This window comes from Pangasianodon hypophthalmus, chromosome 23 (genome assembly GCF_027358585.1).
Source record: "Pangasianodon hypophthalmus isolate fPanHyp1 chromosome 23, fPanHyp1.pri, whole genome shotgun sequence".
Taxonomy (NCBI): domain Eukaryota; kingdom Metazoa; phylum Chordata; class Actinopteri; order Siluriformes; family Pangasiidae; genus Pangasianodon; species Pangasianodon hypophthalmus.
This window is the reverse complement of record NC_069732.1, coordinates 8,119,904-8,145,491: the sequence shown is the minus strand read 5'-3', so window position 1 is coordinate 8,145,491 and position 25,588 is coordinate 8,119,904. Positions and strand designations below refer to the sequence as shown.

Sequence of the window (25,588 nt, the reverse complement as noted above, 5' to 3'; positions counted from 1 at the left end):
TTTTGAAATGGTGTTCATCATGAGCAGATTGGGAATAAGAAGGCAGTCTTTATGATTATAGCAGTTCTTACAAAGCAGAAAAATCCAGCGAGCTACCAACTGGCCAAGCTGGTGAAGCTGGTAAATATAAAGAGTTTCTGAACTACGCTTACTAATGCAACATCCTGGACAGGTTGTTTTAAAGAAACTAGCATGTAAGACAATTAGAAAATCTCAAACATTTATTCATCAGTTTAGACAAGTAAATAGAAGTAAAGCTGGAAAACAGCTTAGCAGCTAGAAGCGGGTCTATCAGCTTCACCAATGTTTTGGCACCTGGTAGTTGTTTAGACCAAACTGGATTTTTTTTACAGGTCTATCCAGGATAGTTGATATCCAGGGATATTATCCTCTGAAGCCTGAGTGAGTCTTGGAAGTGCAAATCTTTAGGGTATATGATATGACTGTAAGGACATACCTGCTGCAAAATCCAGCTTGGTCTTAAACACAGGACCGAGCTGCTCAAGCTGGTACACCACCCCTGCCAGCTGGAGGTTATTTTCCAGCTTCCTTATTACCTGAATAAATTGATCAGTATTATTATTATTATTATTATTGTTATTATTATTAAGAACAACTTTCCTGTTGCATTCGTAGCGATGATTCTGAAACTCGTACCTTTCTCCCAGCACTTTCCAGATGGCAAAGGTGGTCTACAGGTTTGACCGCTCGGCCTGTGCTTTGCCAAGACTAGGCTGGATGTTTCAAAAGTACTATGATTTATTATTAATATTATTATTTTTTAAATTAATGTATTAAATTTCTTTTATGTTACTTTATTCAATGTTAAACTGTTTAGAGAAGCTATTTATTTTAGCTCTAAAATATAAAATGTCATTAAATATTTACACCTATTTAGTACTAAATGGTTTTCATGGGCCTCGGGGACTTTTATATTGTAGTCTGTAAATGGTGACAGTAGTGTCGTTAACACGGCTGTAAGGAAAGGCGATGAAATGAAAAGCGAACGGAAGTACTGAAAAGAAGAGACAAGCCATGATTTCTGACTATTTTCGCTAGGTTTTTAGAGTTTGTATTTGTTGAGGAACAGCAGAGGTACTTTATTTAGTCTTTTTTTTCAGCGCGATGGAGCAGCCGGTGCCTAAAAAGTAAGAGCTGTTATTATTCAGCATGCTAACTGCTAACTGCTAACGGCTATGACTGTGTACAGGCCGCGCCACAGCAGCTGTACATCACAGAGTTCAATACAAACTGCCGCTACTGTTAGCAAACAGGCTAGCTACAGGCTAATGGGGGTCCAAATAATAATAATAATAATAATAATAATAATAATATTATGTTTAGCCTTTTAGTTAGCTAAGGTCTTTAGGCAAATAATGAACTAGAGAGCTAACAAACTAGTTGAGTTAAACGCATAGTATTAGCTGCTAGTCAGTTTATTGCTAAGCTGTGTTTAGTGGTTTAGCATGCTAACGCTAGTGCGAGCTCGTCAGTCAGTGTTTACAGTAATTCAGAGCGCGGTGACGTGACAACTGTATGGATATTGCATTCATTTAATCATGATACACTCTAAAGCACCACTTCAGGTGAATAGAGTGATTAAAAATAAATATCATAATCAGTCTTTACCAGCTAGTTTTCTTAGAAATGTTTTGTAGTTAGAACATTTATTTATGAAGATGAGGCTTCGTCTAATTAAATAGATATGACTCTGACTGCTAAATAAAACCAAAACTTTAGTCTTTTGATATCAAAATATTCATATCACTGTAAAGACACTCAAGAGAAAGAGAAAAGTCCTTTGGGAAATTATTTCTTTATTGTTAACTCGGAAAAACACAACGCACTGTTCCGTCCTAAAGCCAGCAGTAATCAGCATTCTGGGGAATTCCTCTGTAATGTCCACTAATGAGGACTAGAAATGAACATGTAATATGTCATGAATAGAAATCATCTAGAAACAGAGGTTTGGTTTTGAATATTTAAAAAACAAAACAAAAAAACAAAACAAAACTGTGGTTTAAAGTGTTTCCACTCTAGTTGGTGTGGTGTGTAAAGTTTATAAAGGAAATTGACATGTATATCATAATGACATGTAAATTGACATGTATATTGTAATGACACAAATTGACATGTATATCATAATGACATGTAAATTGACATGTATATTGTAATGACACAAATTGATATGTATATCGTTATGACAAATAAATTGACATGTATATCATAATGATGCATAAATTGACATCAGGAAACAAGCTATATATTCAGGGATATATGGCATGAAGTAGGTGGAAATTCAGATTGCGAGTGGACGAAAACAGTAAAATTAACATTCTTTCTCGTTTTATTACTACAGTGTAAGAGAAGACATGTTACAGATCTGAAAAATGATTAACATGACCAAAATTGTTGTTTCAAAGTGCCTTATGTATTGTGGGTATCATCAGATGTCAGTGTTTTAGTCCCCTCATTGTTACTCAGTTTAACCATTAAATATTTTTCCTCATTGAATACTTTGATACTTTTCTTTTGTAAAAGATAAAAAAAAAAAAAAACAATAAAAAAAAAACAATATTTTAATTTACAATTTTTTGTTTTGTTTTGTTAGTAAAAGTAAATGTTGTGTATCCCAAACATGATTATATTGATATATGATATTTTTGCCGAACTTATCAGATACTTGCCTGCATAGCAAGAATAATAATCTGTTTGTGAGCGGTCTTGAATGAAATGTCATGTTTTAACGCCTCACATGTGTTCCTGCAGTAAATTGAAGAAGCTCAGTGAAGACAGTCTAACCAAGCAACCAGAGGAAGTTTTTGATGTCCTTGAAAAACTTGGTGAAGGGTAACATGAAATTTTAATGAAATTCTTAGAGATTATGTAGGTGTCTATAGTGTATTCTAATTACTCCTGATGAAACTGTGTGTTCAGGTCCTATGGAAGTGTGTTCAAAGCAATCCATAAAGAATCAGGCCAAGTGGTGGCCATTAAGCAGGTTCCTGTGGAGTCGGACCTGCAGGAGATCATCAAGGAGATCTCCATTATGCAGCAATGTGACAGGTACAAGAGCAGTATGTTATCTCTGTGACACTTTTCTGTATAATTGAGCTACTCTGTAGCAGAGGTTCCCCAAATCAGTACTGGGTGAAAGAAATGCAGCAGTGGGGGTATTAGAAGGCAAAGACTGCTGCTTAACAAATTCATCACTGACATAGCACTATCAGGGAACATCGTCTTTCTGTTTGAAACAGTACTTCCAGTAATATTGCATAAAAAACATGGGCTGGCGACAGAGAAAAAAAAAGGCAAATGTCTAAGCGCCCTTAAGATGTCTGTGGTGTAGTGACAGCAAATTCAGCATACCACATGCAAACCACACACACAACGCTGTTCCACTGAATATGAAATCCAGATGATCGACAGATTATAAAGACCAACACAACATAAGTATTTCATTTTATTTATTTAAAAAAAAAAAAAAAAAAAGCTGACAAATCCACTCACTGATTCTGACCCTGCCTCCTCTCAGTGACCCACACTGCAGGTTGTCAGAAATGTTATAGGCACCAGTCTGGTCCATGTTATTAAAAAAGTTTGAGGAACCCCTGCTCTAATGTCATTCACCTGAGTAGTGTCATTAATAATATTCAGTATATCGGTTGTCTCTCTTTCTAGTCCCTATGTGGTGAAATACTATGGCAGTTATTTTAAAAACACAGACCTGTGGATCGTGATGGAGTACTGTGGCGCTGGCTCTGTATCTGATATCATTCGGTTACGTAACAAAACAGTAAGTACAATGAAGGGTGGCCGTTGGGAAGAGTGAAATAACACTTTTGTTTTAATGTCAAGTATAATGATAATATTTTTCTCACGTTTTGTCCAGCTCACAGAAGACGAGATTGCTACTATCCTTAAATCCACATTGAAAGGTCTTGAGTATTTGCACTTCATGAGAAAGATCCATAGAGACATCAAAGCTGGGAATATTCTTCTTAATACTGAGGGACATGCTAAACTGGCAGACTTCGGAGTAGCTGGGCAGCTTACTGTAAGTTTTTACCAATTAGAGCTTCAGGTTTATGGATTATATCTGCTTTAGGGCAGAGGATGTGATCAGTGATTTATCACAGATGTGTTCACTTGTCTGCTAAAGGACACGATGGCTAAGAGGAACACTGTGATTGGCACACCGTTCTGGATGGCTCCGGAGGTGATTCAGGAGATTGGGTATAATTGTGTGGCAGATATCTGGTCTCTGGGCATCACTTCTATAGAAATGGCAGAGGGCAAACCTCCTTATGCAGACATTCATCCAATGAGAGTGAGTGAAATCTACAGATTTTGATCATTTAGTCTAATAGTAATGAGAAGCTGTTAGTAACTGTTTTGTGCCTTGCCTTTTTTCTTGATTAGGCGATTTTTATGATTCCAACGAATCCACCACCAACATTCCGGAAACCTGAACTGTGGAGTGACGATTTCACAGACTTTGTAAAGAAATGTTTAGTGAAGAACCCAGATCAGAGAGCCACAGCTACTCAACTGTTACAGGTGTGTAAAGTGCATACTGTCAAAAATAAGTGTGTGTGTGTGTGCTGTCGTAAATGGAGCACAGTACATAATTTCAGGCATATACTGTTTTCTTGAATACTGTTTTCTAATTCAAGAAATTCATCAAAATGGTTTCACTTCTCACTTGGAGCTTTAAGTGTCATTTCCTAAATGCAGCCATGCTACAAATTCTTATGCTTTTTGAAGGCTTGTTATCTACACATATCTAGGTCTGATATATTTCTGTTATATTTCCTGGCTGTAGTTCAGTGCTTTTACAAGGTGCTTGAAAGGAATTTAGCTTTTCAAAAGCCCTTTTTGTTAACAAGTGCTTAAATTAGAAAAATACATTTAATCTGTAGTGCCATAGGTAATATAATAATAAAAAATATTAAAACTATTAATTGATTAAACTATTAAGTGGATCTCTGCCCTCACAACAATTTGATCACAATACTTTAGGAAACAATTTATTGTATTATGATTCAGAAAAATGAATACATGAATGTGACTTGTGGAACAGTTTACACAGTTGTGGAATTTAGATAATAATAAGCCCTTTTTTTAAGAGATGAAATACATTACTTTTATGGTTCTTTTTAATCGTTTTTAATAGTCCTGTTTTTGTTCATTTGATTTGAGATTTGTTTCAGTAATGTTACTTTACTTTTGTTTGACACAAATCAACATTTCAGGTAAAGCCTATCAGTCAAAGCTCAGAAAAGGCCTTCTGTTTCATCTGTAGAGCACTATGCCTTTTTCCCCAGTCACTGAAACATGAAACAGGAAGTAGTGTGATAAGTTCAACCAATCACGTTATTCTGTGGCCTGCTCTGGAGACAGTTTGCTTTCACACATCATGTGAACATTTAAACTTGAAGCAAATTGTAACATTAAACTTGAAGAGAACCAACAATCAGGCTAAAGTGGACCAGAAATTGGCCTTTGGGTTCAAAAACCGCTTTTAGTGCTGATTTGCTAGAATTCTGCAGAATTTTAAAAATGAGCACTTACTTTATTAAATTATATTACAATCGGTTCCATTCAAAATCCAATGCTGTCAGATCACCACCTTCAGATGAATGTGTCATAATTACATTAATTATAATTACATGGAATCTTATTTTGAAGCTTTTTTCATTCTGTTTGGTTTTATAGCATCCCTTCATAACGAGTGCTAAACCGGTGACCATTCTGAGGGACCTGATCACAGAAGCGATGGAGATGAAGGCAAAAAGACAACAGGAGCAGCAGCGTGAGCTGGAAGAGGAGGATGACAACTCGGTAGGTTTAGTGTTTCTATTTCTGTACTTTGCTTTGACTGTTCTTACCCTTTATTATATAGCCCATGCTGTGGATGTTCAGGTCTGTGTTGTTTGTCTGTGTGTTACAGGAGGAGGAGGTGGAGGTGGACTCACACACCATGGTGAAGTCTGGCTCAGAAAGCGCTGGCACCATGAGAGCAACAGGCACTATGAGTGACGGCGCTCAGACCATGATCGAGCACGGCAGCACCATGCTGGAGTCAGACCTGGGCACCATGGTCATCAACAGCGATGAGGAAGACGAAGATGAAGATGTGGGCTCAATGAGGAGTGGGTGTTAAACTGTCATGAAAGATTTACAGCCTGATTTGCTATTTACTGCATTCATTATAAAATGTGTCTTTTTTTCCATTCCATGTATAGGAAACCCAACAGTGCCACAAGCACAGCGCCCATCTTTCATGGATTACTTTGATAAGCAGGACTCAAACAAAGCACAGGAGAGTTACAATCACAACCAGCAGGACCCTTACCATATGCCCAAGACTGCTTTCCCAGACAACTGGAAAGTACCACAAGATGGAGACTTCGATTTTGTGAGTAGAAGTGAAATAGTGATGGGCATTTTGAGTAGTTTTGTAGTCAAGGACTCAAATACTGTCCTATTCACTATATATGTGTTTACTGTATAAGATATAATGTGACAGAGTTGTAGAACTCACATTATGTAGTACATGCCCAATAAAGATCATCGTGTTTAGCAGGGGAGCCGTTAGTACCTGTTTTATGTGCAATACTTGATGATTACTCATGCTCATCGCTAGTAATTGTTTGTTAAGATTTTCTTTTATAGTGTTTTTTTTTTTTTTTTGCATGCTCACTCGGTATGTTTGTGTGTGCAGCTGAAAAACCTCGACTTTGAGGAGCTGCAGATGCGCCTCAGTGCTCTGGACCCCATGATGGAGCGGGAAATCGAGGAGCTGCGGCAGCGCTACACAGCCAAGAGGCAGCCCATTCTCGATGCCATGGATGCCAAGAAGCGCCGGCAACAAAACTTCTAAGACTGACCCCAGAAAGAAAGCAAGTAAATTCAGAAAAAAAGAACTGGCAGGCCAGATTATTTCCCCTCTTATAGTCTTATATTCAGTTTCACTCCTGACGCTGAGCCTCTTACTGTAAGCACTCAGCTGCTGATTAGCCACAGGAGCATCTGGCTAAGTATTAGAATGCTGTTTTACTTTATTTCTAGGGAATTTATCTGAGGCCTGAGCCTTGTTTTCAAAGGTTGCTCTGTGTACACTAACACAAGTACAGCAACATTTAAGATAAAAGTGTAAAGGGGAAGAAATGGCAGCAAATCAGGATAGTCATTTGATAGGATGAAACATTCACAAGGACCAGTGAGCTGAAATTTCTGTGTAAGGTAGTGAAGGTTTTCATTTAGCAGACTCAAATCTAATTGATCTACAAATCTGTACACTTATTCAAATCTGAATGAGGACAGGAGGTGTTAATGTCCTCTTTCCTCACATATTTCTTTAGCCATGACATCATGTAATGCCACACTGTTTCTCAGCATGGCTGCCGTCTGGAGTCATGATCATCAACCTTATGACTGAAATCACATCTTGTTCACTATGTAGTGCACTGATTTAGGTGTTTTGCTCTTGTCTAAACCAATAGCAGAAAATAGTCATTATGCTCATTGTAAACTACAGTGCACTCCAATAGGTTAAACCAAACAGCAGACCCAATCTGGTACAGGATAACTAATCGGTTTTTATCTGGAGCAGGAGTGTTAGATTAGGTTTGAAACATGATTAAAACACGACTAAAACCTCTGCAGAGGTGCCAACATTTCTAACATGAAACTTTTTAATTTCAGAAGTGAAACGAGCAACAGTAAGAAAACAGCTGGTGGAGCAGCTACTTAAAAATAAACAGCTGCTTCATCTTAAACAACAAACGAGACAATGTCACCGATTTGTTTTCTAAGTCCAAGGGTTGTGAATTCACAGGTCAGAGTTCACCTAGGTAATGCTGGTCCAATGAGAAAGTATCCACCACCAGAAGCAAATGTGTATCTTCAACATTTCACATCCCAAGTCCTTTCCCTTCAGTAAATTGGTTTTTCTGCTGGGTGAATTTTACTCACGTTTGGTCAGACCACTGCTTTATCTGTAAAAGCAGAACAACGTAGTTTCCAGGTAACTCTCATATCACCATAGCAAGGAGTCACAAACTGAAAATGCTATGTCTGAACCAGGCATTCCCAAACAAGGTGTCACAACTCCACATGGGGATCACTTGATTTACCAACGGGGTCACAAGAGAAACTCACAACCTCCTCTTTTGTTTCATTTGTTTATTTTACAAATTAATGTCAGAAATATCGAAGAGGAGGCACATTTACATTAACAAGGTACATGTTATTTTAGTCTTTTTCACTATAATGACATGCTGCATTAGCGTAGTTCAGCAATAAAAATGAGCAAATTTCCCCGTCCATCTGCTTCTATGAAACAAACTAGCATTATGTCTCAAATCACATACTTGTGTACTGTTCTAGACTAACACTAACCAGTTTTCCTGTTACTCTTAGTGTTTGAATTTTAAAAACCTCACCTTCAGATCTACTGAAAGCTCTGTTTTGTGTACCAGTTTTCAGGATTTTTCTAGATCAGTAAATACTTTTCAGTGTAAGGTCAGAGTTTTCGATTTAAGATACAGCCCATGACAATAATCATGATGACAGTGGAAAGTTTTAAAAAGAGACAGAGCTGATCAGTGTGTTTAACATCACTGTGTATAAAATCACTAAATATTTTACAGTTCAATTTGGAAACCTGATGGACATGGGTGTTTTGGCTCTGATGTGCCATCTAGAGAATGTTGCATTTAAATCTTCCAGATGTGCATAATATACACACCGGGTGTGTGAATAATAATGCTGCTTGCATTACCACTGCTTCTGCACGTACACACAAAATCTTGGGTCAAGTATAAACCAGACTCCTGTGCTTCACATTGGATTGATTTCCTGTAACAACAGAACTGACCGGTAAATCAGTGCAAGGAATATTCCTTAGTTTTTTTTTGTTTTTTTTTTTGTTTTGTTTTTTTGTTTTGTTTTTTTTTAGTCACTTACATTACACATACTTATGTTACTAACATCATAAAATGTTCAAATGTTGCAGTAGTCCTATATAAATCTAGAATTTAAAAACAAAATGTAGAGTGGTCAAGGTTTGGAATTCATAAAATTCATTTGGGATTGTTCGCCTAAAAATTTTGGGAACGCCTGGTCTAAACTATAGATATTGGCACCTCTGCCTCTGTAATCATGTGACTATTTGGATGAATTACCACATGAGATATGGTTGGACTTATTAAAGTAAACCAAAGACAATCAAAGTAGTGGAACATCAAAGAGAGCTTTCATTAGTCAGCCCAAACTTGCAGTCTTAAAAGGGCTTCCCTTACTTCGTCTGGAATTGCTCTGAGTGAGGTTTCTACTGCTGTGGGACCAGGTTTTAGTAGACTGTGGATTTGAATGAAGCTTGAAATATCCTCTTTGTAGTAGTAATTGAAGCAGTTATTATAATTGTACTCCTTACAGTTAAGCTTTTGCTTATGGACACCACCCTATCTCTGTAAATATGCATGGAGTATTTAAGTTTCATGTTTGATTCCTATATTGAATGTCATCTTTCTTGTTTTTGAAATTGTCTTTTTTTCACATTGATATTTCCATTTTGAATCCTAAGCTCTGTAAACACTCCTGTAAAGAAGTGCAAATCACACACCCTCGGACTGTCACTTTATCTCAGGGGTTGATGAACAGTACTTTGTCTTGATTGAATTGATTGTTTTGAAATGACATTTCTGATGTCTGACCTCTGTGTCTGTGGGACCAGCATTATTATTTGGTCTGTCTGTTACTGGTACTTAAGCAATACCACAAACATACTCTGAAAAAAATGGCTATAACAATATTGTCATAGAGGAGGAAACTGTTACATACAAGGCAGTGATATAGTACAGCTATGCGATGTAGTACATGGATCTTTATAATCATTACCAGTTTGAGGCCTGTTGTGGACATTTTGCTAATATTGTCTTAAAATTATGTGACACATAGCTTGTTTGGTGAATTGATTTTACAAGAACTTGCTTATGAAATGCGTTTGGTTGTGCTTAAAATGCCTTACTTTTGTCTTTGATCAGTTATATCAATTTCATACTTTCTGACATGTATTATAAAATTCCACTCTATTCTAATTTATTGTGCATTTTTATATCCATTTATAGCTGCTGTTGCATGAAAACCTTTCTTAAACATAACATAGTTTGAAAGTTTTTGAATTCCCCACATGCATCACATCTGTGAATGGTTAAAAACAAAGTGATGTTTTCTAGTTTTCATCTCACCTGAAAATATTGATATTGATATTTTGGAGAAAGGTTTTCTTGCGGTAGAAGTTTGTCACTCTCTCCTCCGAGAGTGAAGTCTTTAATAAAAGTCACTTTCTTGTCACTTAAATTTTTTTTTTATCGTTTATACCAAAATTGATTCATCCAGCAGTGTGTAACTCCTCAGAACTGTTGTCCCATCAATACCCACATTTATAATGGGACGAAATAGCTTGCATCCTGGAACACTGAAGACAATACAAAAAGGGGAAAAAAGTACAGGGCACTAAGATAAATACAGAGGACAGTACAGGGAACAATAGTATGTAATAAATGCAAAGAACAACATGAACAGCATTGGGATGGACCTGTTTATGCCCAAGTCTCACCCTTTCTTCAGTGGATAATCTCACCTGGATAATGTAGACTTGTATCTAAGAACTGCTGATGTAAATCATAAAGACTGTCCTGTGCTCATCCCAGAACTCGTACTGACAGTATGCTCACACTGAACATCCTTTCAGCACACTTGATACTGTTTGACTCTTCTACAGCTGATTTATAATCCCACTATCTGATGGTGCCCATATGAGGGGGGCTTCCATTTCGAGTCCCTTCCTAATGTCGTCTCAAGGAGGATTACAGACAAAACCCTGAGTGGTGCAATCCAGAAGATACTGCTGTGTAATAAAGTGCCGATGTTACTCTTAGGGTCAATTCAGTTTTTCCAGTTTCAGAAAAGCTGTAAAATGGTGATTATTGGGTTATTATATATTTTAAATATCTATAGTATATCAACTTAATAAAGAAAGCCTAAGGGTTAGAGAGTTGGACTTGTAACCCGAAGGTTGTGGGTTCGAGTCTCAGGTCCGGCAGAGATTGTAGGTGGGGGGAGTGAATGACCAGCGCTCTCTTCCACCCACAATACCACGACTGAGGTGAGATCCTTGAGCAAGGCACTGAACCCCCAACTGTTTCCCGGGTGCCGCAGCAAAAAAGGCTGCCCACTGCTCCGGGTGTGTGTTCACTACTATGTGTGTGTGTGCACTTGGATGGGTTAAATGCAGAGCACGAATTCCAAGTATGGGTCACTATACTTGGCCACACGTCACTTCACTTTCACTAAACCATGGCTAATACACAAAATGACCATAGACTTGTTTATTAAAGTAGCTTTTTAAAAAAAAAAATAATAAAACATTTTAGAGGCCTGTGAGACTAATGGCAATTGCAGTTAAACTGTTACAACCAATCAACCTCAGCTATCTTTTTTTTATCTTTTTAATCTGTATTAAAGTAGCTTTAAATGAAATGTTTCACATAAACCTTTTGTGACCATAAATGAAACTTTTATTTTCACTAACTGTCACTAAAGGAAACATTTTGTCACGTAGCTCTGTCCAGGGAGTGAAATGAATATCCCCACACAGCTGGGAAGGATTTGGGATTAAATGTGTTTTATTAAATGTGGTCAGTGCATTTTATTTTAGAAAAATTAAAATGCAATAAACCTTTTCAAGGGCATCAGATACTCACTAGTGAGTATAATGATTGAGTACACTGTGAATATTATAAGCTTGATAGGCAAATCTTTTTTAGATCAATAAAATAGAAAATAACATAATTAGGCTAATAAAAAAAACATTAAAACTGTTAAAATGTATAATTAAGACATTTGTTTTAATTAGTTTATAGAATGTATTTGTCATACCTCGTTTTTCTGCTATTTATAACTTTTGTACAGTTGTTGCATTTAAAAAAAAATTATTAAAACATAAATAAAACGTCATATCCGGCGCCGTTGCTCGATTTGTACTGTGCATGCGTAACACGCTCACGTTTCTGGGCCTAGTAAAATGCTGCGCATGCGCACCGGGTAATCTGACAGTGGCCATAACTACAAGCTCCAGCGTGAGTCCTTCTGTCATACTCCACTGAAAGTTTTCATCGGAGCCTCGGACAAAATGTCTGCAGTAATTCGGAGGATTATCAACACTGCTGCTGCTCCGGCTGCAATCGGACCTTACAGGTCAGAAAAAGTACAGTATTTATACCGGGTTTGAATCATCATGCAAGTGGACAGAGAATCTCCTCCATTATTAAAAATCATATCTGTTAATTAGGACACTTAATCGCACACGCATCTCTACCTGTCCGTCATGATCAGCTCTAGTTAATTATCAGTAAGGTGTTTGTTCAGGGGCGGGTCTGTAGAGAGTGTAGATATACAGCACTGCAGCTGTGGGGAGATTCCTTCTCTTTCCTCAGAAGATGGATTCAGTTACAAGACATATACCTTATACACCTAAAGCCCCAATCAGACAGGGCATATACAGGTAGGTGACACATTCATGGCATATTGGAGATGAATTTGCCTCTGAGTGTTTTTTTTTTTTTTTTTTTTTAGATAAACAGGTGCACATGTCCCTAAAAATGCAAGGACACTTTTTATTCTTGTGTTAAGATTTCACAGCAGGATTCATAACACCACCATTACTATTTCTTGCAACACACATTAACTTCCTCCTTGAAAGCTATCTGTGATCACTTTAAATGAAATGTGGAATTGTGGTTTATTCTGGACACTGTCATGGTTGGCATTTGGGGGCGGCACCGTCTCAGCCAATAGACAGTAAGGGCGGCCATCAGGTTTTATGTGACTTTTGGAATTTGTTCTATTTTTTTTTCCTACTTAGCACCTTCCTACATTTTTGTGTTTTTCAATTGGATTATTATTTATAAAGATTATCTGAATCTTAATACTTAAGATGATCTACAGTAGCAGAAATAAATGCAGTGTAGGTGCATATAATAGTACATTCAGCCTGACAACAACAGGAGGTGAGAAAGTACAAAGTCTAGTCATGGAATTCTCTACTGTCACATTACTGCATATGCAAAACCCTTGGCATATCTTTGATTATTAAATGAATGAATATTGCTTATTAATTCAGCCAGGCCGTGGTGGTGGATCGCACTATGTACATCTCTGGGCAGCTGGGAATGGACGCAGCAACAGGACAGTTAGTTGCAGGAGGCGTCCAGGCCCAGGCCAAACAGGTGAGACAGAGAGCGATGGATAAAAGCCCTTTTAGTTAAGTATAGAAATTCAGTGTCCCACTGAGCTCAGTTCTAAGACACTGTTAAATATTAAACATATTTGAATGTTTTTTTTTATATATTTATATATGTTTGCACACACACACACACACACACACACACACACACACACATATCTATATATCTCTATCTGTGTGTGTATATATATATATATCTATATATATATATATATATATATAGATATATATATATATATATTTTTTTTTTTTTTTTTAACATGTGTTATTTTATTACATTTTGTTCTTAATTCAAAGGCCCTTATTAACATGGGAGAGATTCTGAAAGCAGCTGGATGTGGATATGAAAATGGTAGGTCAATGACATGGGTCAAAGACATAAAATAGAAATGCAATACTCTGGCAATTTTTTTTTAAAACTTATATATTAATATGGTATTAACTCTATAGTAAAGATAAATGTTAATGGAACATTTTATATATATAGTATAATGTATATTATATATGTGTTTTTAATTACTTTTGTTAAGCATTTGATGTTAGAATTGTAATGTAATTTTAATTTTGCACATTTCAAACTTTGTAAACAGCAGAAAATAGTGAAATGTGAATGTAATCATATTCATGCATATTAATCATTTTCTCTAAAAAGACCACCCTATGGAAGTAAATAGAGAGGTGTCTTGTATTTGATTTACTATTATTCATAAATCATGCATAATGTTGTCTCTTTTGGCAGTTGTTAAGACAACTGTACTCTTGGCAGACATGAAGGACTTCAACAATGTCAATGATGTTTATAAGCAATGTAAGTACACAACTGCCAGCTACAGAAAGTTTGTGTGGCTTTCTCAGAGGCACACACGGTGGCGCTGTTTTACCAACATGAGCTTGTGCCATCACTTTACCTACAACCATGGGTTTAGTTATTAAATTATTAATTATATACATGTATTCATCTCTTTTTCCTTCAATAGTCTTCAGTAGCAACTTCCCAGCTAGAGCTGCTTATCAAGTTGCTGCCCTGCCCCGAGTAAGTACACTGGTTTATGACAATGGTGAATATATAATTTACTATGCCATTTTCTTTAAATCCTTGGCCATACATACCTGAATACTTGTTTAATACTTGTTTAATAGAACTGCTCACTTCCCTTTTTTCATCAACACGACACAAGAGCAGGTTTTAGACCAAGGGAACTGTCAGCCATGTATCCTGTCTCAAGACAAGATCATTTGCATTGTAAATGAAATGTGACAGTTCAGTTCCCTTTATAGTCTTCACATTTATACTGAACCAGGGATTTAAAAGACAAACATGTCACTGGGATGGCAGCCAAAGGATGTCTTTTGCACCTGTAGTTTGAGGAACATTAATGTAGACAAATAACATCATAAAGACACATAACAGGACCTTAAAGAACACTACTGTAATTTCTACTGGTACATTTTGCATTGCTTCTACCTTAATACATAAATGTTCCTGCTAAAGTTTAGGCACAAGCACAGTTTAAGCTGTTTGAAATGTTTTGCACAGCCTCAATTTGTTTCTTATTTTAATTTTGTATATATTCTTCTCTCTAAAGGATGGCCTTGTTGAGATTGAGGCAGTTGCTGTGTTAGGACCCATAACAGACGCATCCTGACTAACCGCTGCAAACATGCACAAACTGTAAAGCTAGAATATGATTGGAACCAGATCACTGCCAGCCTTCATCCTGACATGCCTTAATAGTTTATACACAGCAATAATGCAATATTCTATTGACTTTATATTTCATTGTGCACTTTCCAAATTACTGTTGGATGTTTTTTTCCTGTTTGTACTTTCCATGATTTGGCTTTGCATCACTACATCAACTTCATCTATTCCATAATACAGAGTAATGTGGGTTTATAGTTCTAATTAAATTTGCTTTACAATAAAGTATTACTGTCTTGCTAAAATATAATTTTTTTTAAATCAACAGTGTCACTAAGTGATCTGTATTTCTCATTGTTTCTCACACTACAGTACTAACACATAAATAAATTGTAAAACCCTATTTTGAAACTGTTGCTTTTTTTAAATGTGAACAGAAAATGGTTAGTTTTTTAATGGGGATTTACATGGCCACCAGGGTTGCCAGATTGTGCCTCCCAAATTGGGCTATTCTCAAACCTATTATTCAGGAAATAAATTACATAGTCCTGTGGTGATGGATGTAATTTAGAAAAATTTTGACCATAGTGGGAGATGGTTTGTAGTCCACTGGAAAAGTTTTATATTGTGATTATATTGGGGGAAAAAAAAAATCAATCCAGTGTGGCAACTCTGATGGTCATTTACACCAAAGCTCTGTTAAATTCTCCAATCTGATTGGTCAGAAGGTCTGAACTACTTTTCTTTAACAGCAGCTCTCACAGTAGTAGGCTGCCATTGAAATCACCGGTTAATGTGATTTATTCTAATACGTTATCATTTCCATAATAACAGCTCATTCACAGAGACTTGTGTGGCAAACACTCCATGTAAGTTAAACCTAATAATAAATGAACCAAAAACATTATTTAACAAACACAAGCATATACAAGCAACATCGTTTATTAAGCTTTTTGTACAGAAAAGTTTACTAAACATTTATGTAAGGAGTCTCCAGTCCCAGCAAGGAGTCTCCGCACTTTGTAACAGTTTTCCGCCATGGGAAAGGACTTTCTGGTTTCTTGGTAACATGACAAGCTGCGTTTTTTTTTTTTTTTGTCTTATTAACTTCAAGAGATTAAAAAAAAGAGGCAGGTGAAGGAACAGCTGTTTATAGCGGCTATAACAGGTGATAATAGGAACCTGTTGCACAGATGTAATCATTGTTGTATAGAAGGAATAAAACACTTTGGGATATGTTGTTATCAGGATGGTAATGGTAATAATCCAATCCAAGCATCAGGCCACATCACACACCCCCATCAGTGATTATTTTCCTATAACAGCACACCCCCCAAGTATTTTATTCCTTACATATAAAGGTGTAGGGAGATTTACAAACAATTTTCCATTCTCTTGGCATTTTGCTTAAATACATACAGCTACAATATTTTAGTTTGCCTGTGTGTAGTGAATGTGACATTTTCCAGGTTTTCCAATAATAAAGCTATGCTGTCTGTGAGCTTCAGAGTTCATTTCTAGGGCCTGAATATGAAAGACAGGAGTTACCAATGGAAACAAGATCAGAAATAATGCATTTGATTCGCCTGCAGAAATCTCACTGACCCGGTGCCTCCTCTAGTCCAGTTTCTTCAGGCTGGCCTGCTGCTGGAGCTTCAGCTGCTGAAGGATGAAAAATGACATGTGTTTACTGGTTTATACTCGTTCATAAAATTCCACTAACCCACTCTAACTGAATGGAAGAAATATGTCCAGTTTCACTCTAATAATGGTAATAATTAGGAGTATTATGCCAAAAGCATTACTTCCTAAAGATAAGTTGAATGCACAGTACATTCCCTACAGCATGTTAGCATAATTTCCTCCTGTTATATCTGTTAAAACTCTGCCAAATGTCGTACACTTACTTTTTCAAATGAGGCCAAAAGTCCAAGAGCGCTGTGGCAAAACCTCATTTTTCCTGTAGACTTTTTGGATATTTTTTTGCTTCTTAGAATTATATGTTTTGCACATAAATTGTAAAGTAGAAGTATTCCCACAGGGCATGGGAGATGCAAACCTTCGCAAGTGGATGTATGATACAGTAAAGTTATCCAATGTTTACTAGCTATTAAAGTTGATCTTTTTATCACTTCTTGTCATGCTTTCTGGTTTATTCACATGTCCAAAGCACACATTTGCATTAGTGACCAAATCAGCATTTACATTTGTAATCTCTAGCATGGCAGAGAGCTATGGTTGTGTACTCAGGCTTATGTAAACCTGTAGATCATTTCTACTACTGCAAGGCCACTAAATGATAAATGTGACTTGTTTTACATGTGGAGATTTTTAATTGGCAGGTGTATTTGCATGAGTATGAGTAGAGGACTGTGTGTCATGTACCTTGGTCTTCCGCTGGTGTTGGTTCTGTCGCAGTGTGTAGTGTGTTGGACTCGGACTTGGCCTCTGGAGCCTCCGAGCTCTCACCTGCTTCTGCGCCACAATCAATATCCAGATCATTCTCTGCCTTTTCTACAGCTGTTCCTTTAAACATTGAGATTAGAAAACATGATTTCAAGATACTTATATACTTTTATAAATGATTTTTTAAAGGTTTATGACATTTACTGAGGCAATGGTAGAGAAAAATTTGTTATTTTAGTAGAAGTATGGACTATATTGAGTCAAACTTTTTAAGTGGAAGTTGCTAGATGATTGTGGTATCCAAACAAACTGGTCTGAATTTTTTTTTAATATATTTTAAATGTACTCAATAAATAAAATGAAAATGTACAGAAGCGTAACTGACTGGATTGGTATGGGGCAGGAAAAAAAAGTACTTTGAAGGTATAAATTAAGAGTAAAGAGCACAAGTATTCATTTTCATATATATTCTGGTAAAGTATAAACCCTCTAAAATCAGATTTAAATTTAGTAACAAAGTATGAATGTTTTTCACCTCAGCAACACAGAGAGGTGGCTAAAGTTAAATACAAACAGGAAGTCAGTGAATTGGTAAAGCATGAATCAGGAAACCTCAGCAACAGGAGGTGAAATTGAAGGCTATACTCTCTTTCCAGTGAAAATTGTAGCCTAAGTTTTTTCCACCTTCTCAATTTGGCATATCCTTTCCACAAAATAAGACAGTGAATAATTTTATATATACAGTGTAGCAAGAAGCCTTTTAACACCACTAACAGTTTCCTCATTCATAACAAACATAATGTGTTGATGGTTACTATAGCATACTTTGTTGGAGGTCTTTGTTAATGATTAAAGGACATTGCAGGTTCTTGGTGATACACTAACTTCTAACAAAATCATAGACACAGTGCTGAGTGATCAGCATTTCAGTCCAAAAAGTGTATCTGACACAGCTGAACTAAAAATATTTATGGTTAGACAAATCATGGCTGTCAGGAAAGATCACAGGATGATACTAAGTCAAAATGACTTTTTAGTTTATTTTAGACTGTATTTTATAAGCTCTCCTTTTTTTTTTTTTTTACATCAACCTGGTGAGAAAAACTTTCTAGCTCTTTCTAGATGAAAACCTGATGATGCGGTAACATGGCACCTCACCTACTTATATCTACAATATTTGCATGAAATACCATCCTGAGACCACATTTTACTTTCATGGATGTAGAAGTATTGACTCTTTTATATCCGGATAACAAGCAAAGAGCCTTCGAAAGTGCAAATAGGGAGGTCCTGAGAAGAAGATAATCCTGCTATTCAGCTGGAAGAGAATTTTAATCCAAAGTGAAGTGATATGATGTGCAAGTCAGGCACAATGCAATTTAAATATACTTTTTTTTTTTTTTTTTAACAAAAAGTGTTCTTCAAGGATTATTAAGGGTTTTGTGAAGGCTTACAGGTTTTTCTCAGGGGCTCAGTGGTGGCTCTCTGTAGGTGTTTTAAAATACTCTGGTCAACAGAGTATTTTAAAACAACTACATTCTTTTTTTATTTAAAAAAGGGTGAAATCTCAAACCATTAAGGGGTTTTTGGTTGTGTCTCTGGGGGAACCCTATGTAGAACTCTACAACAAAGTGTTTCACCTTTCAGACAGGCTTCCAAGCAGACCCACTTTACAAAGCTAAGAATGAGAAAGCAATGTAATGGGATTTTTTTTAATCCTAAAGAAGTAATTCAGACCTGACACTTCAGCCATCTAGTACACAATGTGTACATACAGGTAACTATTCAGTGACTGACTATAATCTTCCACAAAGATTAATAACTATTAACTCTTTATCCAAGATAGAAAGTTTACAGGGTATGGCCATGAGTAGGAGCTAAAATAGTTAAAACCACAACAAATATGACAGTAAATTACTCTGCATTCAGATTATAAGATAAAACACTCACCAACTGTACTGGCTCCATTGGAGTCTGATTTGGAGTTTGACTGTGTTGTGTCTTGTGCCGTGGTGTGTGTGCTGGAGTTGCATCCCATCCTGCCTTTCTAACTCAGAAACACACACGGACTCTGTAGGTGAGATTTAAAAGAGTGATGTGTCGATCCCCGACGAGTCGGCTCTTTGAGTCGGCTCTTTTAAGCGAACCTTAAGAGTCGACTCCCATATATGAGCGGTTTGATGTTTTTCTTTTTCTTTCTTTCTTTTCTTTCTTTTTTTTTTTTTTTCTTTGACTTCTCTTGCAGTGTAATTTAATCAGAATTCTCCATCTGCTCCTGCTGAGTGTTGAAGGCTACTGTATGTAGTGTAGGGGAAAGAGATCAGTTACTAAAAGAAAAGTAAATGAATCTTCTACATGAAGCTCAGAAACAGGAGCAATAACAATGCAGGGATGCTTCTTTACAGTACCATGTTTATGCTACAGTTATTTAAATAAATGTTATAAAACGCAATGCATGTTATTTTGTTCATTAGAAGGTAGCATAAGATTGTATGAAACAATTCAGCTTTAGTTAAGCAAAGATAAACAATAATATCACAAATTCTGTCCGGTTTAGAAGTAAAATGGTAACGAGGCATTTGGGAGCCGAAAGAGTCGACTCACTTGTGTGACTCACTGAACAGAGGCGGAATTCGCCTCAGCAGTGAAGCGTGTGTGTGTGTGTCTCCATCAGCACGACAGCACGAGCTCCAAACACACAGACAGGTGTACACGATACGCTCATGTAGGATCCGAGCTGTGTGAAAGGACTTGAAACAGCTGTATGGAGAGATGTACTAAACGGAGATATGTACTAACTGAAGATAGCCCCAAATGGAGGTTCTGAGGGTTGGTTCATGAAAAGAGGCAGTGATTGTCCAGCAGGGGGCGCAAGCTGCCTTTAAAACAGCGACCTCTGGAGGCCATTTCTAGAAAATACCGAGCATTTCAGGAAGATGGCTGTTTATTAGACACCGTCATCAATTCTTCATTTTAATCATTTTATTTTAGTCATTTCAGTCATTAGGTACCTTTTCTAATGCATGCTCTGTTTAATTCAGGAGGTGTTTCTGAAACCGTGTCCTATTTAATATATAGTGCACAATTCAGTTTGTTGTTGTATGTAGGGAATAGAGAGTAGGGAGTAGGGAATGGGGAATAGGCAGTAGGGAATAGGGAATGGGGAATAGGGAGTAGGGAATAGGGAATGGGGAATAGGGAGTAGGGAATAGGGAATGGGGAATAGGGAGTAGGGAATAAGGAGCAGGGAGTAGGGAATAGGGAGTAGGGAATAGGCAATAGGGAATAGGGAATAGGGAATAAGTAGCAGGGAGTAGGGAATAGGGAGTAGGGAATAGGCAATAGGGAATAGGGAATAGGGAATAAGTAGCAGGGAGTAGGGAATAGGCAGTAGGGCACCATTTCGTACACAAACCCTGAATTATTTGCAGAAATCCTGCATTTTGTTTTTGAATTTTGTTACAGTGGTGAAAATCACAAGGCACCAAAGTTATTCTACTCACTGAGCTCTTCTAGTCATTAACCTGTTTGACGGATCCCTTAACACAAAAACAAATAGACCTCTAAACTATAAATAATGGCACCTTGAGGCTAAACTTCCCATCTTGAGTGGAAAGTTCATGAATAAAAAGCTCTAGGTGACTCTAATAAAAAGCCAAAAATATTAATGTACACATTTAAAAATAAAAAGACTAATAATTGAATAAAATATGTTCATAAAACAATTCTGTGCTTTTTTGAGAACTGCTGCTGTAGAGGATGTCAGATAGACTACTCTGCATACATGACTGCAATTACATTTTATTAATTATACTAGGTTTCCTAATATAATGATATGTAGTGCACTACAGAGGGTACATCATTTCAGCTCACATTCTCACTGCAGTAGGGAGTATCTTGTATCTAGTATTCTCGCCTGTAAAGCACATTGAACTCAATCCCAAATGCCGCTTATTTGGCTACATAGGACGAAGCAGACGCCAGCATCCTTTATTCTACATAGTGCACTGAAAGAGGGCGTAGTGAGTTATTTGGGCTTCGACCTGATGTTAGCAGTATTCTCGCGATGAGGGCGTGTGGTTTACGAGCGCGGTGCACTCTGGGAAATCCTTTTTCTACGAGGCCATCTTGGAGTTAACTAGGTAGTAAGTGTGGCTCTACTTCAAATTGAGAAAATAATCCATTTTGAGGCGCGCGTTGTGACTTGTTTTTATTATATTTCGAAAAGGAAAGAGTTTATTAGTGGTATTTTTGTGTACAGGTCTCCCGGAACGGACTGGAGCTAAAATGGTGGCCGCAAAGAAGACGGTGAGTCGGAGAGCCGCTAGTGCATGGCGCCTGGTTTCACGTGGAAGTGACACGCCGAGGCCTTGAGCTGTATTTACAGCGTTTAAAAACACTTTAGCGTTATTATAAGCTTTAGGGGGATGAGTGAGACATGAAATTATGTATGTTTTGCAGTAAAATTTAAACTTGGTTAAATTAAAACTGCTGAAAACAGCAGTAAACCAGCTAGCAGTGTGGATACAGCGCTAGCTTATGTGCGAGTTTGAGACTGATGGTCAGGTTTAGTCGCTGATCAGCCCGGCTTTGTGCTCCAGTCAATGTTAAAATGAATAACTTATACACTTTTTAAAAAGCCACATTTCAGTTTTAAGTAGTGAGTCAGTTGTGTGTGGTACAGACTAACGTGTCAGGTTCTTTAATCAGATTAACTTTAGTTACATGGATAGTCATTTTGAATGAACCTTTATTGTGTTGTTGATGTGAATAAATCCTCCACAGCACAGATTTCCAACCCTGGTCCTACACATTGTAGTTTTTTTCCCTGCTCAAATGTATCAACAACCCTTCCTGAGTTTGATTAAGGAAATGTGCAGGACCAGGGTTTGGGAATCTGTGTTCTACAGGATGAGGATGGCTCTGTGTGTGTGTGTGTGTGTGTGTGTGTGTGTGTGTGTGTGTCAGTCATCGTAACGCGCCCTGTTAATTCCACCACAGAAAAAGTCCTTGGAGTCCATCAACTCCAGACTGCAGCTGGTGATGAAGAGTGGTAAATATGTCCTGGGATACAAACAGTCACAGAAGATGATTCGCCAGGGCAAAGCCAAGCTGGTCATCCTGGCCAACAACTGCCCTGCTCTGAGGTACCTACACACATTATTCATCAGAGATGTCGATGTGGGTTTATTTTTAAAATAAAAATATAAATCTGTACTGTGGAGATTTATTTTGAGAATGCCTGCTGTAGATCAGAGGTTGCAAAGTAAAACTATATTGAGAAACAAGTATCAAAGTGGCATCACGTCTCCAAATACACTCACACTTCGTACTCTACCTTTTTTTTTCACACATACACGGTGTGTGTACTTTACCAAGTCATAGTCATATGAATGGTTCCTACACCATTATTTTAGCAATGTGGATGACCAACTGTCAATCAGTTAAGGCACTTGTGACACACTGATGTACTGACAGCAAATTCGGAGCACAACACAGTCTTAGACCATAATGTCTGAAATCTAACCTGGAAATTGATTAGATGTGAAAACATAGCCTGGATATTGATAGACCCTGATTAAATTAAGTGTACACACGAACAGATTCATCACTGTAGTTCTCTATTTTTGCAATACACTCGATGAGACATGGTGAAATTTTCCAGGGTTTGGATGAAGTTAGCCTACAGACGATCATGAATGCAGAATTCACACATCTGAACCGTTTCTGGCAGCGAATTTGTCTATTGTGACTTAGTTAAAGCTTTTCCCTGAGTGAAAGTGATTTGTTGTGCTGTGTGACTATAGATTACGTGTGGCCTAATCTCAGCCAATTTGATCTTAACCTGAAATATCAGTATCTTTATTCCTGATGTTTCCTTTTTAAAATCATGAAAGGAAAGATAAAATATCTTATGAAATAAGGATTTGCAGGATAGGAACTACTACTTAGACATCTTCCCCCTGTCCGCTGGTCAAACACACACAGACACACAGTGTCATGTATTTGTGTACATAGGAAGATTTAAAGTATCAGGCTACTAGTCTGGGTATTATTTGATTTGAGTGTTCCTCTGTCTTGAATGATTCAGGTTATGATTGGATTTAATAAATGAAAGCCAGGACTAAAGATCAGATACGAGACTAAACCAGGTGTTACAATCTCACCACCAGCTTTCACGTTAAAACCCTTTTGTAGTTGTATTCATGCAGCTAACATGTTTATATAAACTCCCGAGTTTGAAGATGGCTCGGAAAAGCTAGTTTTTTATATATATATATATATATATATATATATATATATATATATATATATATATATATATATATATATATATATATATATATATATATATGCATATATGCCACAAATTCTAGGTAGTCTGATTACTGTTAGTGTTTATTCATATATATATATGAATGAACACTAACAGTAATCAGACTACCTAGAATTTGTGTCATGTGAATTGACGTTGGAATAAAGAAGTTTCAGGAAACTTCATTTCAGGAAATTCAGGAAATTTAAATAAGTGCATTTAATTTTTTTTTGTGTTTTATGGGTCATGCCTCTAGCTTTCAGTTGGCTGAGAAATTGGTAGTGTCAACAGGATATGCAAGTTGCAGATGATTTTGGCGTTGTAGTTGTATTTTAGATTGTTGTACATGTGTGGAATAAGTAGCTGTAGACAATATGGCCTCTGAGTTCAGTACAAGTTTAAAGTCAGAGTATCAGTTTGGAGTTGAGATTAACTGTCTTTTTGGTTTTTTTTCTTACAGGAAATCAGAAATCGAATACTACGCCATGTTGGCCAAGACTGGTGTCCACCACTACAGTGGAAACAACATTGAGCTTGGCACAGCCTGTGGTAAATACTACAGGGTGTGCACGCTGGCCATCATTGACCCCGGTACGTAAATGTCACCTCATTCACAGTAATCTGAAACACTTGTTTTCAGCTGCAGCAGCAGCATCTACAGTTTGGCGCAGTAATTTTGTAGGGAGCCTATTCCTAACCCACTCCCTGTTGGTCATAGTTTTTTCAGTGACCAGTCACAACTACGTGGTACTTGCTTTTAGTAGTTACTGTTAGGTAATGTTCACTCAAAGTCGAATCTAAGTCCAAAGATTTAACTAAGTTTTGATCTGCATCTTCTCTTCACAGGCGATTCAGACATCATCAGAAGCATGCCGGACCAACAGCAGGGCGAGAAGTAGAGCCATTTTTCCTGAAAGTTGTTATAAATAAATGTGGTTAAAATGGTCATGTTTTGGTGTTTATTTGCACTCATTATACACATATAGTTAATGATTCTTCCATGGGTGCTTTAATTGCCCCTCATCGCTCCTTGGCTCCTCACTCTGAAGAAAGCAAGGAAAAGAAATGTTTTCCAAAGGAGACATCACACAGAAGTGTCACTCAACAGCGGTAAAAGTAAAATCCCTTATTTGAAGACATTTGGTTTAACAGAATAGAACAGTGAATACACACTGGACTAACCTTATTAAAATAATACTGTGTCTGTAACAATACCTGTAAAAGTGTAACATCACCTGACCGCTCATATGGCTCTGTGTGGTTGTAGTTGAAGAGTGGATGCACGCTTGAAGGTTCTGGTTCACAGGTGGAGTAAGCAGGATTAAGGAGACGAGAACTACACCCCATGTATTACTTGCCTGGATTAACACCTCTTCTTATTCCTGGAACATTTTTATATAACCCGTCATATGACTTTTAGTAGGTGTTTACGACTCTTATTCCTGAGTCAAAGAGTGTGAAGGAGTAAGTCCCAAGCAGCTTGCTTGATTGTCACTTGCCCTTGTACATGTTCATGCTGGTTAGGTTTCTGTCCGATCTGCACACCACACGTGATGACACAGCTTAGAACTGGTTGAATGCTGTGCTGGCATCCACATTTCAAAAAGTTGAATTTTGAATGCAAGTAATTTTTAGAACGAGAGATTTTTAGCCAGGAATACTACATTTATAAACACACAACTTTTAAAAACACTTATTTATCCATAATGCATTTATAGCAATAAAAAAAAAATCCATTACTTCTCCCCTTCTCTTTGCTACAATGTGTACTACAAAAATATTTGCTGGAGTGTTTTATTATTTGGACAGAATAGGTTTTATAAAATTCTAAGACATTATCTTAAATGAATATGTGTATGTAAAGAAGGAGGGAGGGATGGAAATACATTCATCTTCAGTAAGGTGGATC

At 37.0% G+C, this 25,588-nt stretch overlaps 4 protein-coding genes across 7 annotated transcripts; 3 read left to right on the top strand and 1 right to left on the bottom strand.

Moving 5' to 3' along the window:
- Nucleotides 1–935: 935 nt before the first annotated feature.
- On the top strand, nt 936–10,362 carry stk3 (serine/threonine kinase 3 (STE20 homolog, yeast)). The gene is made up of 11 exons (XM_026929662.3): nt 936–1,148; nt 2,770–2,850; nt 2,938–3,066; nt 3,682–3,796; nt 3,893–4,057; nt 4,163–4,330; nt 4,423–4,560; nt 5,719–5,844; nt 5,954–6,155; nt 6,249–6,421; nt 6,728–10,362. Exons 1-11 carry the CDS (start codon nt 1,126–1,128, stop codon nt 6,884–6,886), a joined length of 1,479 nt encoding a protein of 492 aa, XP_026785463.1. The 5' UTR covers nt 936–1,125; the 3' UTR covers nt 6,887–10,362.
- A 1,743-nt stretch (nt 10,363–12,105) lies between these two features.
- Nucleotides 12,106–15,360, top strand: rida (reactive intermediate imine deaminase A homolog). Of its 2 annotated transcripts, none has more exons than XM_026929385.3 (6): nt 12,106–12,267; nt 13,193–13,298; nt 13,613–13,667; nt 14,055–14,123; nt 14,293–14,348; nt 14,902–15,360. In XM_026929385.3, the coding sequence occupies exons 1-6, from the start codon at nt 12,203–12,205 to the stop codon at nt 14,959–14,961; spliced, it is 411 nt and encodes a 136-aa protein (XP_026785186.1). In that variant the 5' UTR covers nt 12,106–12,202; the 3' UTR covers nt 14,962–15,360. The 2 variants fall into 2 exon arrangements, with proteins under 2 accessions (XP_026785186.1, XP_026785187.1); XM_026929386.3 differs by lacking the exon at nt 12,106–12,267 and adding an exon at nt 12,417–12,574.
- A 523-nt stretch (nt 15,361–15,883) lies between these two features.
- On the bottom strand, nt 15,884–19,496 carry si:dkey-284p5.3 (uncharacterized protein LOC557830 homolog). 2 transcript variants are annotated; one of them, XM_034298330.2, is made up of 3 exons: nt 19,314–19,496; nt 17,343–17,483; nt 15,884–16,616 (listed from the first exon to the last, which is right to left on the bottom strand). In XM_034298330.2, exons 1-3 carry the CDS (start codon nt 19,399–19,401, stop codon nt 16,555–16,557), a joined length of 291 nt encoding a protein of 96 aa, XP_034154221.1. In that variant the 5' UTR covers nt 19,402–19,496; the 3' UTR covers nt 15,884–16,554. The 2 variants fall into 2 exon arrangements, with proteins under 2 accessions (XP_034154221.1, XP_034154219.1); XM_034298328.2 differs by having other exon boundaries at nt 15,884–16,619; nt 19,314–19,477.
- Nucleotides 19,497–21,405: 1,909 nt separating this feature from the next.
- rpl30 (ribosomal protein L30) lies at nt 21,406–24,625 on the top strand. 2 transcript variants are annotated; one of them, XM_026929395.3, is made up of 5 exons: nt 21,406–21,505; nt 21,625–21,671; nt 22,365–22,510; nt 24,140–24,270; nt 24,526–24,625. In XM_026929395.3, exons 2-5 carry the CDS (start codon nt 21,651–21,653, stop codon nt 24,576–24,578), a joined length of 351 nt encoding a protein of 116 aa, XP_026785196.1. In that variant the 5' UTR covers nt 21,406–21,505; nt 21,625–21,650; the 3' UTR covers nt 24,579–24,625. The 2 variants fall into 2 exon arrangements, with proteins under 2 accessions (XP_026785196.1, XP_026785197.1); XM_026929396.3 differs by having other exon boundaries at nt 21,411–21,508.
- The last annotated feature ends 963 nt before the right edge of the window (nt 24,626–25,588 follow it).

What these genes read in the sequence shown, in the direction of transcription:
- si:dkey-284p5.3 (XM_034298328.2), bottom strand. Translation starts at nt 19,401, where the DNA reads ATGGGATGCAACTCCAGCACACACACCACGGCACAAGACACAACACAG. An exon ending in CAATGGAGCCAGTACAGTTG is followed by an intron (nt 17,484 to 19,313) that starts GTGAGTGTTTTA and finishes CAATGTTTAAAG; the next exon opens with GAACAGCTGTAGAAAAGGCA. An exon ending in AACACCAGCGGAAGACCAAG is followed by an intron (nt 16,620 to 17,342) that starts GTACATGACACA and finishes TTCATCCTTCAG; the next exon opens with CAGCTGAAGCTCCAGCAGCA.
- rpl30 (XM_026929395.3), top strand. Translation starts at nt 21,651, where the DNA reads ATGGTGGCCGCAAAGAAGACG. An exon ending in AACAACTGCCCTGCTCTGAG is followed by an intron (nt 22,511 to 24,139) that starts GTACCTACACAC and finishes TTTTTCTTACAG; the next exon opens with GAAATCAGAAATCGAATACT. An exon ending in GCTGGCCATCATTGACCCCG is followed by an intron (nt 24,271 to 24,525) that starts GTACGTAAATGT and finishes TTCTCTTCACAG; the next exon opens with GCGATTCAGACATCATCAGA.
- rida (XM_026929385.3), top strand. Translation starts at nt 12,203, where the DNA reads ATGTCTGCAGTAATTCGGAGGATTATCAACACTGCTGCTGCTCCGGCT. An exon ending in CAATGATGTTTATAAGCAAT is followed by an intron (nt 14,124 to 14,292) that starts GTAAGTACACAA and finishes TTCCTTCAATAG; the next exon opens with TCTTCAGTAGCAACTTCCCA. An exon ending in AAGTTGCTGCCCTGCCCCGA is followed by an intron (nt 14,349 to 14,901) that starts GTAAGTACACTG and finishes TTCTCTCTAAAG; the next exon opens with GATGGCCTTGTTGAGATTGA.
- stk3 (XM_026929662.3), top strand. Translation starts at nt 1,126, where the DNA reads ATGGAGCAGCCGGTGCCTAAAAA. An exon ending in TTCGGTTACGTAACAAAACA is followed by an intron (nt 3,797 to 3,892) that starts GTAAGTACAATG and finishes CGTTTTGTCCAG; the next exon opens with CTCACAGAAGACGAGATTGC. An exon ending in AGATGTGGGCTCAATGAGGA is followed by an intron (nt 6,156 to 6,248) that starts GTGGGTGTTAAA and finishes TTCCATGTATAG; the next exon opens with GAAACCCAACAGTGCCACAA.